We start from the raw sequence: 12518 nt of genomic DNA, 5'->3' as shown, positions 1-12518 counted from the left end.
TTGCCATTCACATCAGAAAGCTATGATTGCCATCAGAGCACCTGTGATTTTTCTCTGGAGCATCCACACTTGCCTTCTTGCGCAATAGCTGTAGCTCTAATAGCAGTTATGCCTCAGAAAACGAGGTTTACCTACGGTGGAAAAAGCCCTCTGTTCTACCATTTAACGGCCCATTTAATTGTGCAAGAGCTCATTTGAGGTGTGGACGCTCCCCAGGTTTTTGCACAAAAACAGCTGTTTTTGCACAAAAACGTTGTAGTGTAGACATAGCCCTAATTTATCCTTGCCTTAAACACAACAGCTGTTTTTAATTAAAAATGTAAATACCTAGTGCACAAAACATTTTGTAAAACACTGTAGCTCAAACACTCTAGCAGTTTTTATTAGTTGAAACACACTAGATTTAAAACTAAAAAGACAAAAATAAAAAATATATATAAAACCCTTTTTTAACAGACAATATTTCTAAAAGCGCATCAAAAGACTAAAAATAATAAAAAAAGTGCACTAAAATATGTCAAAAATAAAGTTTTAAGCTAGCAAAATAGGAGAAAGAGTGCCTGGCTAGGTACGATTCAAGGTAGTTGCTAGCTGTTAGGCATCCACTCATTCTTTCTCCTACATTGCTAGCTTACAACTTTATTTTTGACATATTTTGGTGCACTTTTTAAATTAATTTTAGTCTTTTTTTGTGCACTTTTAGAAAGATTGTCTTTTTAAAAAGTTTTTTTATATTTTTTTATTTACTTTAAAATATATTATACATTTTGGCTGTGTCTACACTGGCCACTTGCTTTTCCGGAAAAGCAATGACGATCTAATGTAAAATTGTCATTGTTTTTCCGGAAAAACTATGCTGCTCCCATTCCAGCAAAAGTCCTTTTCCGGAAAAACTGTTCCGGAAAAGGGCCAGTGTAGACAGCACAGTAGTCTTTTCTGCAAAAAAGCCCCAATCGCGAAAATGACGATTGGGCCTTTTTTGCGGAAAAGCGCATCTACGTTGGCCACGGACGCTTTTCTGGAATTATTATTTTACCTAGTTAACATGGAATGATGAAGAACGTCAGACAAGCTTGCTGTATTAGCGAACAGTCATTAAGTTAGAACTAAAATTACATTAGATAGATGAAAGATTATTTTACACAGCACATAGAAGGATATTGCTAAAGTCTTACAGATTCTACTTTTTCTTAATTGAAATCTGTTAATTTAATATACGTCTTCTTAATGTGGATAATTCATAATTGCAGAAATGCTATCATCTATTCAACTCATTTTCATAGTTGTTTTTTTAAATTCACCAGGACAGCATATATTATCCCATTTGGGATTTTCCAGAACTCATAATAGTGACTTCAGCTGTTCATTAACCTCTGAACTGTGAGATCCCTTTGGAAAATGAGGGGAGTAGATTGATTCAAGGTTAATACTTGTTTGTAGAAGGTGAAGTCTCAAAGGGAATGCAAAGGGTGAAGAGGCCACTTTGTTCAAGAGCTGTTCCATGTGACTTTGCATTAGCGTTCAAAAGTGCAAGCTATACAGCCAAGAGTGAAACCCAGAGGTAGCTTTGTCTAACAAAGCCTGACTATTCAAATAATTTTCTGTAATTAATAAAATGTATATCCACAAAGAAGTTGGTGTCCCATGTGTCAAGAGTTAGCAATATGGAATTAGAAGCAGCATTATAATAAAAAAAGAACTTATGGCTTCTGTAGTGAAGTGACGTTTCTATATTGAATTTTGGTGGAAAATTATGGTAGTGTTCCACCGCTTTCATTGTGGTCGTGTTACGCCTCTATCCCTGAGGCAGGGAAAAAAGGGGGGGGTCCCCCCCTTCCTAACTAGCTGGACGCCGGACACGATCTGTTTCCTAAATTGAGAGCTTTTAATTCCAATATACTCGCCGCGTTGCCGATCCCGCACAACGCGACCGTGGTGCCAATGACCACCCCCTTGGGGAAGGGTGAGAGGGAGGGGGTCCGGGCCCGCCCTCACTCCGGACCCCGACCCAGGGCCCTAAAGCCAGGACACTCGTCCCAGCCAATGACGGGGGGGGTTTGCGAACCCTAAACTCCCCCGCACTCGGGTTCCACAGCCCAGCCCTGGGTCACTTCTCCCTCTTCCCCCAAGTCCCTCCTTCCCCCTCACTGGCCCCCGGGGTTCTACCTCACCCAGGGGCGCCAGTATCCCTTTCCCCCCGGTCCTCCGGGGCTCTCCCAGTCTCCCGGTCCGCCCCTCTGGACGGGCGGCCCGGCGTTTAAATTTCCCGCCTGGCGCCGGGGGATGACGTCTCCCCCGACGTCCTTCGTGCGCGCCGCCTGGTCCCGTCGCGGGGATGACGTCATGCCCCGCGTAGGACTGGACAGACGCTGCTCCCCTGGGCGGCGTCCGCCGGCCGTCCCGAACCGCGTCTCACGGCGGTCGGGGTGAGCTCGTGCCGCGGTCGGCCCCGAGAGTGGCGGGGCCGCCCCGCCACAGGTGGAAAATTGTTGGTAGTTATATTTTTATATATATAAAACACACTGGCTGTGTCTAGACTGGCCAGTTTTTCCAGAAAATCAGCCGCTTTTCCGGAAAAACTTGCCAGCTGTCTACACTGGCTGCTTGAATTTCCGCAAAAGTACTGACTTCCTACTGTAGGAAATCAGTGCTTTTTGCGGAAATATTATGCTGCTCCCATTCAGGCAAAGCTTTTGCGCAAAAGGGCCACTATAGACAGCTGAGATTTGTTTTGCGCAAAAAAGCCCCGATCTCGAAAATGGCGATTGGGGCTTTTTTGCGCAAAAGCGTGTCTAGATTGGCCATGGCTGCTTTTCTGCAAAAAGTGCTTTTGCGGAAAAGCGTCCGTGCCAATCTAGATGCTCTTTTCCGAAAATGCTTTTAACGGAAAATTTCCGGAAAATCATGCCAGTCTAGATGTAGCCACTAAGTCTCCAGAGCCATTGTTAGAATGCTTTTGCTAAATGATTTCTCATTTTGATTTTCTTGATAAATCTAATCCAAAACCTGTAAAATTCTGGTACATTTTACAACTCTTAAATGTGCTACTATTCTCCTAAGCTTTGCTGGTGTCAGCACTTGTGAGTGCTGCTATATCTGTAGTCAAATCCATAATCCATACAGTTCTTCAGTTCTTGTGATTGTGTTAAGTACTTAACTAGGTCAAGATCCCTGGCAGCATCCTGATGAATCATTAGTTACTTGGGAAGGAGGAGTGGGGCTGGTCTTCATTGTCTTTAAGTTGTTTTTCCTCTCTTTTCTCTCAGGTACATCCGAATAGTTGGTACCCACAACACAGTGAACAAAGTTTTCCATATTGTGGCATTTGAATGCATGTTTACCAACAAAACCTTCACTCTTGAGAGAGGTCTTATAGGTAAGAAATACAATTGTTTTCTAATTCTATGGCTATCTCTATTGTATGTAAATTACTAATGACACTTTTATTCTTAGTCATTTCAGGTTTATTGCGTGAACTCATTATGTCCTTGCGAGCCTAGAGTCCCATTTATACCACTAGCCCATTTGTTTGTAAGAATGTTTCTGTGCTGCCTTCCATTGTAGGTTGGCTAAATGACTTTAAGGAAGTTTCTAACCTACAGAATCTATGGTGGCATAGTAGTGTCTTCATAGCCACCTAGTGTGGACACAGCATATGTTGACAGAATTGTTCTGCTAATATAGGAATAAGACCTCCTCATAGAGCTTTTCTGATTGTGTCTACATAGTGGGTTTTATCATCATAATTGTGTTATTCAGGGATGTGTTTTTTTTCATACCTCTGCCTGTTGTAACTATGCTCCCTTAAGTTTTTAGTATAGGCCAAACCTAAAAAACTTAGTGTGACTGTGTTCTGGGATTTTCAGCACTGTGAGTTACTATGCTATCCCTCTCAAGTCTCAAAAAGTGAGAATTGTTCTACAGGTAAACTGTGTGACAACTCCCTGACACAATTGCTTGCCTGCCTTGCCAGCAAATTCTTAAGGACTCTGTTCAGTCCAAATGTTGTCCTGCAGTTAAAGACAGTGAGCCCCAACTCCTGAGTTCTTCAGAGGTGTCTTCCTATAGTGTCCAGCCCCCTCACAGAACACTCACTTTAAGTTAATTTTGTTTCTCCTTTAAAGAGGTAATATACTGTTGCTCATTAATTTAACTGGGGTTTCACATATGCTCTTATTTCAATCACAACAGTCAGTTGGTTTATAGTAAAATAAAGTTTAACAAACAGACATAGGATTAAGTCATACCTTTGTAAGGAATAAAGATAGAAAGAGTTACAAGCAAACAAAAGTAAAAATATTCTTCTACTATTAAAGTCAATTTTGGCAAGTTACAGTCTTTTCCTAAGCATGGTAATCACCTAAACTAAGTTCCCAGAGACTTCAACTCCCTTGGATGAAGTATTCAGTATTATGTGATGTCAAGAACCTTGGCCCTTTAATCCCACCAGTGATGGACACCACACTGCCGCTCTCTTTTTGTCTAAACCTTCCAAAATTCATCAATCTTGTAACAAGAGCTACTTTTTGTTGTTCTTCCCTTCTTGTTGACTTCACATCTCCCTGCTGATTCATATGTAAAAAGGAGTTTCAATGTTTTGATTCCATAATGCTTAATTTACACTGGAGACAGGTATATATCTACCTTCCCGCCTGTCAGGGAGAAATCTTGTTTCTCTCTTTGGCTACGTCTATACTGCAGCCTTCTTTCACAAAAGCTTATGCAAACGAAGTGCGGAGTAGAATATCACTGTGCTTAATTTGCACAATTAATTAGCAGCTGTTTTTGCACAAGAGGCTTTTGCGCAAAAAGGAGCTGTGTTTTTGCGCAAAACCCCCTCTTGTGCAAGAGTCGTTCATCCTCCTAAGTTTCTTTTGCGAAACACCAAGATTTGACTGTTCAGAGTTAGTTTCCCAGTCATCTATTTAACCATGTACTGTGGAGAAACAAGGAAATTTCACAATCACTCTTAAGTGTCCCATGAGTTTTGCCACAAAATCTTTTTACAATCTCCTTTTAGGCTTGTACACATGGAAGATGAATATTGCCATGCCTCATTTTCATACTTAATGAGCTGCCATTTTGTGCAAGGGGCTTTTGTGCAAGAAGGCGCAGTCTGCACTGCTTGCACAAAAATGGCCCTTTTGCCCCTTGAGCAAAAATGGTGGCTCATTAAGTATGCAAACGAGGCAAGGCAATATTCCTCACCACGCCTCATTTGCATATGTTCTTGCGCAAGTCTGCGCAATGTAGATGTAGCCAAAAGGTATAGCAATAGTCCATTCCCCTTTCCAGGGAGATTTCTTCTAGGTCATCCACTGCTGAGTCCACCAGCACTCAGTTCTCAGTTCCTTTCTGCCCTTATTCCAGAGCCCCCAGTCTATTGACCATCCACCGGAGTGTGACCAGTTTCATGATTCTGCCCAAACACAGTCCCAACTATGCAACCTTTTTTAGCCCTCACTGGCTCTCCAGCTCAGGAGGGTCAACAGGATAGCCTGGTGACTTATCTCCTACACAATTCCTCTCTATTTCCAGGTAATGGCTTGCAGAAATGTCCTGTGTCTCCCAGGCAGCTACCCTCTGCCTCTTCCCTTGCTCCTCCCAAGCAGTCTCAGCTGTTATTCTCCGTGTTTCTCTGACAGCTTTCTTTGGTAACTTTCTGACCCCTTTCCGTGCTTCTTCCAGGCAGCTCTCTCTTTCCTCTTCCTGACTTCTCTCTCCTCACAGAGAGGAGACCTGACTTAATTAAACTCAATTTGGTAGCAGGTAATCAGTCACAGGTGCACTGGACACTCACTCTTTCTTAAAGGGGCCATTCACACTGTAACAGCGGGCAGATAGGGGGCCTGCAGGCTGCAGATGGAGCCCCAACCCACAGGTTACCCACCATGTTTCACATGGTCCAAGAATATGCAAGACACCTCATAATACAGATTAAAAGACTTTATCTGTGCCCTGAGGAGTTCACAAAATATATCTGATGTCAGCAATGTTGGGTAACTAGACAGTGAAGGGATGAATTGCATTTAAAAAGAAAATGCTACATTAATAAAAGTATGCAGTTTCTCAAAAAGAGCATGATGAGTAAACCAACATGATGAAGTAAATACTTTTACATTGCAAAAGGACTGGAAACGCAAAAGTCCTTTGCTATGTCTTACCTAATTTAAGCTGAAGAAATCTTGTGCTAAATCATGTAAAGCCATGTTCTTCGAGTGATGTTTCTGTGTTGGTGTCGGGCTCATCACTGTGCCACAGATTGGAGACTTTCAGAGCAATGTTCAGTCGGGCTGCACATGCGCGAGTGGTGAGCAGCGTTCCCGCCTTTGGAGTTAGCGCGCGCACAGCCCGATTCCCCTCGGTTACTTCTTCGCTGCCCTCAGCTATGGACGGAGTTCCAACTCTCTCCTCCTCAGCGCACTTCTGAAAAATATAGTAGTAGCTAGTTAGTGTTGAATTACCCCGTACTTCTTTCCCTGTTAATACAGTTTAAACTTTTAAAAAACCCGTATTTTTTCCTTCAGCTTGTTCATAGTTTAGTTAGACTATCTGTTTACTGCCGTGCTGCGGCAAACTACAAAAAAAAAAAAAAAAAGAAACCAAATACAGACAGTTCTACTCATACAATTACAAACAGCATAATTCACCACTGGGAGACATCTAAAGTCCAAAGATGCGACAAATGCAGAGAGTCTCTGTGCGTATTCTGAGCTCTCTTTCCTTGCGAGCTCTCACTGTCAGACTGCAACAATGGACACTGGATTTTCTCAGTGTATACACCAATCAGCTGCCACGTCCACAGACACGTTTTGCCTTCTCCAAAAGTCCTTTCCTCCTTACAATGGTGGACCCAGGCACAGAACCTCTGCGAGGGGGTGTGCTTTCACCGGACTCAACCGTCCAAACAAATCACTATAGACCCCTCATTGCTAGGTTGGGGTGCACACTTCCAACAACAATGCGCGCAAGGGAAGTGGTCCAAAGATGAGTCCAGACTTCACATCAACCTGCTTGAGCTTCAAGCAGTTCACAACGTGTGCAAGCAGTTCCTTCCACATATTCGAGGGTCTTCAGTGCGTATCCTCACCAACAGTAAGACTACTATGTTTTACATCAGCCTCCAAGAGGGTGTGAAATCCCCTTTGCTATGTGCAGAGGCAATCTGCCTTTGGAACTGGTGTATCCACCATTACATAACCATCACAGTGGCATATCTACATGGGGACAAGAATATCATGGCCTATACCCTCAGCCGCAACTTTCTCACAGAACACAGAACTGCATGGTCAGATCACCCACAATCTGTTCTAATGCTGAGGTTGACCACAAATAGACCTCTTCACAACCAGACAAAATTCCAAATGCCCCCATTACTGTTTGAGAACAGGCATAGGACACGACTCCCTGGGAGACACTATGCTCCTCCCACAGGATGCTCACCTATTATATGCCTTCCCTCCTATCTCTCTCATTCACCAGAGTTCTCTGGAAGATATGGACAGATGGGGCCCATGTAATTCTAATGGTCCCATCATGGTCTCAACAGACAGGGTTCCCATGTCTTTATGAACTGTCTCTACAACCTCGCTGCCCGCTTCCGACCCGCCCAGACCTCCTCTCCCAGAACAAGGGTGCGATACTTCATTCCCAGCTGCAAGTACTGTGCCTGACAGCATGGTACCTATCTGGTTCTCAGACGTGGAGCAGCAGTGCTCCCAACAAGTGAAAACTGTCCTACTGTATAGCAGGAAACAAACAACACGCAAGACTTACCTGTACAAATGGTAACGATTTACACAGTGATGCACTCAGAGGAAAGTCCAACCGTCTATACTTCTGCTCCATCTGATACTGGAATACATTATGCACCTGAAACAACAAAATTTATCCCTTTCATCACTCCAGGTTCACATGGCCGTTATTACGGCTTTCCACCCCCACTTCCCCAATTGATGGGTTCTCTATATTTGCCCATCCCAGATCTAAGAGATTTTGGAAGGGCCTCCAGAACCTACACATACACACACACACACACACACACACCCCGCCATGTGGGATTTAGAATTGGTCCTCCACTCACTCACAAAACCACCCTTCGAACCAATGGCAACTCCATCACTTACCTTTCTCGCCATGAAAAAGTTATTCCTTTTGGCAGTCTCATCAGCAGGGAGGTTTAGCAAACTTGCAGCTCTCACAACCTTTCACAGGCATAAAGTTATTCAAGGGCTTCATCCCTCCTTCTTACCCAAAGTTGGTTCTGAATTTCATATCAATGAACCGATAGTCCTTCCCCACCTCCTACCCAAAACCACACCACTCCAGGGAAGAACCCATATTACACACTTTAGATGTCAGAAGGGCCACTGCCTTTCCATCTGGATAGGATTCAGCCCTTTCTACTATCCCAGAGATTGCTGGTAACTCTAGCTGAAAGGTCCAAGAGAAAACCACTTTCTTCCTAGTGCATATCAAAATTGATAACATCGTGTATTACTACCTGCTATTCACTCCAGAATAGGGCATTACTGATGACTCCCAAAGCCCAGTCCACCAGAGCGATGGCAAATGACAACTGCCTTTCTCAGAGGGGTCTCACTTCAGGAAATACGCAGATCAGTGACATGGTCGTCCAGTCACACCTTCATAAAGCATTACGCGATTCCACCATGCTCCACGGCAGACACTGCAGTAGCCACTGTGATCCTCACCAGAGCCTGTAACAATTAGCCAAAGCCCAAGCCCACCTTCCTTGTAAATGGGCACTGCTACACAGTCACCAACAGTGGACCACCCACAGAGACATCACCTGAAGAAGAAAGAGACGTTACGCTGTGCAGTAATGATTGTTCTTTGAGATATGTATCCCTGTGGGTGCTCCACTACCCACCTCCTTCCTGCTTCTTTGGGCACTAATAATTTGCCACAAGGGCATCAAGGAAGAAACAGAGGGAATCGGGCTGTGCACACTAACTTCAAAGGCAGGAATGCCACACGCTGCTCGTGCATGCGCAGCCCAGCTGAACACTGCTCTGAAAGTCTCCGATCTGTGGCGCTAGGACGAGCCCGACACCAACAATGGAGCACCCACGGGGACACACATCTCGAAGAACAATCATTACTGCACAGAATGAGTAACTTCTCTTTATTGCTGTGTGCAAATCAGTAACAGATACATGTGTATTCTAGTATTGTCAGAGCTGGCATTTTAAGAACTCCTTATGGTGAGGGATTTGAGATTTTTCATCTACAGTTTAGGGTACATGTAACAATGTTTGCTTTCAGCTTGTGAGGTGAGAGCTGTATTATTTAAAGACTACTTTATCAGAACAGTAAATAAATAGGTAAATGTGTGCATATGTGTCAGTTAGATCCTAATTCACTTGTCTTTGAGATAATAGCTCTCTGACACTTGGGTTGGTTTTAGCAGAGTTCTAGTGTGACATGTTATATGTCAATGGATTCCTGATAAAAGCAGTTGTATTTCAGTTTCAATCTAGTAGTGAAGACCCTTGATTTTGCTCAATGTCTGTTGCTAAAGATTGTAAAGACTTGAATATCTTTTATATAGAAACATTAAATGGTAAGTTACACTGTTAAAGTCACAGTTAGATTTTAGGAAAGAAAAACAGTATATTGAAAGCATGCCATTATCTGTGTTATAATTAGCATATAAATGGCATAGAATTCTGCCAGGAAATTATTTGAATTTTATCCTGATCATAACAGGAATAGATAGTCTGATCTTTATTGATTTTTTCCATGTTACCGTTATAAAAAAAATGAAAATGCAATAAATTGAAGTATAAATATGAATATTGAGAAGTCTTGAGATTTGTTCTAAAGTTTTGCAAATATCCATGGAACCCCATAGCATTGTTGAAATGAATTATATTCCAAAAAACTGAAAAATGTTAAGGTTTGAATCAGAAATATTTAAAGCATGTTTACTTACTTTTTCTTATAAGTATTGTTGGAACAGAGGGGACGTGCTCCCATTCTATAACTTCTGTTGTGTGTTGTGATACAAAGTATTTGGAATGTTTATTCAGAGTAGGGATGTAAATAAGTATTTGAGTTGACTACTGGTATTCCAGCCTCCCCCCCAAAAAAAATGCTGCCTCTGTATCAGAGGGAGCAAGGGGGAGGGGAAGCGGGAGCCAGTGCTAGTGGGGAGCCAACTTAAAAGCCAGTTCTTCCTAGCACCGTCTCAGCAGTGCTGCCTTCCCCTCCCCTTGCACTGCTGCCTCTCTCACAGGCAGCATTGTGACAGGGCAGGGGGAGGGGGGTTTGAAGCATCCTCGGCTCACAGCAGATCCAGCCTTGCTGTGGGCAGATGCTGCTCCACATCCTGTAGAGTAGCTCCTGTCCATGGGAGCCTGGGCTGGCCATGAAGAGAGGCTGCTCCAGCAGCATCCCTGTCTATGAGGGGTCCCAGCTCCCTGCTGGAATCCTTCGCAGACAGGGGCTGCTGCACCTGGTGCAAGCTGGGACTGAGTAAGCCTGGCTTAGTCCTGGCTCGTGCCAGGGCTGGGAACTACCCCCAATGTGATTTAGCATTTAAATGTAGTAAGAACTGGGCGGGCAGGGCACCCGGCACTTACTACATTTTAATGTTTAACTGCAACAGTGGTAGCTCCTGGACCTGTCACGAGCTGGAACTGAACACCTTCCTTTATCGACTAATCGTGTAATCGATAAATTTTAATTCTCCCAGCTCTGAATTAGGGATGTTAAGAAGCAGGTATTTCACTAATCATGTTGTTGATAAAATTTTTATCAACTACACGATTAGTTGATAAGGGAAGGTGCCCAGTCCCAGCTTGCACCAGGTCCATGAGCCACCCCTGCTGTGGCTCTGCAGTTTAAATGGAGTAAGAGCAGGCTGTCTGCGCCCCCAGCTCTTACTACATTTAAACTTCAGAGCTACAGCAGGGGTAGGTCCTGGACGTGGTGCGAGCTGGGACTGAGCTGGACTTGCTCAGTCCTGGCTCACACTGGGTCCAGCAACCCCTGTCTGCAGCTGGGACCTCTCGCAGACAAGGGCTGCTACCGGAGCAGCCTCTGTTCGTGACTAGCCTGGGCTGCCGTGGACAGGGGCTGCTCCATGGGGATAGGGTCCTGCTTCCCCCCACACCTTTGCTGCTTCTAATACAGAGGTAGCAAAGGGGGCGGGTGAGTAGTTTAGTCAGCTACTCACTTCCATCCCTAATGTGTTAAGGCTTGTCTAGGTGGACATGGATAAATGTTCAGAGGGGCACAGCTGGGGCATGGGCCAGCCCCCATGGGGATGGGAAGGGAATGCCACCCAGCTCTGCTCCTGGCTTAGCCCCATCTGTTGAACCCATGCCTGAACCCTCAGCTGCCAGTTTCAGCTCTGTTCCCACTTGGGTCCCTAGCTATAGTCCAAGCCTCAGCCCACTGACCTGTGTGTGCACCTTCCCCCTCCCAGAGTTATGGCCCTATTCCTACTCCAGGCTCTAGGGGTTGGGGTGTGTGGATTGAGATAAGAAGGCCATGAGGTAAAATGTTTGAGGACCGCTATCAATACAAACAGTGCATGGCAATCTAGAATGTAAATGAAGTATAGTGTATTAGCCTGCTGGTCACTAGCTCTCTGTGTGGATCTTGCTGCCATTATAGGTTCCCTGGTGTACACTTACCTTCTGTTTCAGTGTGGAATCACTCAAAGTGCACTAGGGAACTTTTAGGGCACAGTAGCACTAGTTCACTGTGGATTTGTACCCCAGCTTGCTGTGCACTATTTAATTTTAGACTAGCTCTTGGATACCATTTCTGTGTTGACTGTGTAGACAGTGTGACAACCATTAAATACTAGACATGAGATTACATGCAGTCATTATATGAGCCTGTTTTATTAAGAAATGAATGTTGGCTAGTCCATCGGGGGAGCACAGGTTTTTTAGGAAGAGCTGTGTGACCTTTCAACAACTTCCTACACAATTGCTAAAAATGATACAAAAGGGGCCTCTTATCTGGAATAACAAAAAATTGGGTCAGTGAGAGAGGCTTTTGGGGGGAGGGGGAGGATCTCATGCATACAGTCTACATGGTTTAATCTCTTTATTAGACTTATTCATTTGGATCAGGAAGCTAGCCATACAGGGAGGATTTGTCAGACATACTATTTTCAAGTGTGTAGCATGCACATAATGGCCATCACTGTAAAGTGGAGATTAGAGCCTGGCAAACAAGTAATAAAAGTGAAGTGTAATTTCATGTGGTAGATTGATAATAGCAATTTTATGTCACCGTGTTTTACATACAACATTTTCATGTCAAAACCATTAGCTCCCAACTTATGACATTTAAAAGTTAATGTGAGGAGAGATATGTAAAACAGGTACTGTAAGCAATAGCCAAAAAGCTTTAATGGCAATTGTCTAGCAGTTTTAAGGGAAAGCTAGATGGAATTGCTCTTTCTAGCACTGCTTGTTTTAGTGCCAGTTTACAGTTCATTGTCCTGATAAACAAGATAAGTGATATAAATGAAT

General features: G+C 43.9%; 1 protein-coding gene and 2 long non-coding RNA genes across 13 annotated transcripts in view; 1 reads left to right on the top strand and 2 right to left on the bottom strand.

The window, feature by feature from the left end:
* The window catches only part of LOC142828004 (uncharacterized), a 34218-nt gene extending 27939 nt beyond the window's left edge, over positions 1-6279 (bottom strand). Inside the window, exon 1 of the long non-coding RNA XR_012902870.2 lies at positions 6165-6279. This is a non-coding gene — a long non-coding RNA (uncharacterized LOC142828004). The remainder of the gene's footprint in view (positions 1-6164) is intronic.
* BTBD9 (BTB domain containing 9) overlaps positions 1-12518 on the top strand; it is a 295779-nt gene that overhangs the window by 172464 nt on the left and 110797 nt on the right. For all 10 annotated transcript variants that reach the window (XR_016349246.1, XM_089777418.1, XM_089777415.1 and 7 more), the window contains one exon: positions 3267-3376. Coding sequence is in view for 9 of the 10 variants with exons in the window: in XM_089777418.1 (XP_089633544.1) it covers positions 3267-3376 (110 nt within the window). In the remaining variant the exon portion in view is untranslated. The remainder of the gene's footprint in view (positions 1-3266; positions 3377-12518) is intronic.
* LOC142828003 (uncharacterized) lies at positions 6293-10095 on the bottom strand. 2 transcript variants are annotated; one of them, XR_012902868.1, is made up of 3 exons: positions 9959-10095; positions 7777-7872; positions 6293-6426 (listed from the first exon to the last, which is right to left on the bottom strand). It is a non-coding gene; the product is annotated as an uncharacterized LOC142828003 (long non-coding RNA). The 2 variants fall into 2 exon arrangements; XR_016349247.1 differs by lacking the exon at positions 9959-10095 and adding an exon at positions 8504-8681.

Source organism: Pelodiscus sinensis, chromosome 3 (assembly GCF_052426305.1).
Source record: "Pelodiscus sinensis isolate ZL-2025 chromosome 3, ASM5242630v1, whole genome shotgun sequence".
Classification (NCBI taxonomy): domain Eukaryota; kingdom Metazoa; phylum Chordata; order Testudines; family Trionychidae; genus Pelodiscus; species Pelodiscus sinensis.
Note: the sequence above shows the minus strand (reverse complement) of the source record. Positions and strands in the feature narration are given on the sequence as shown.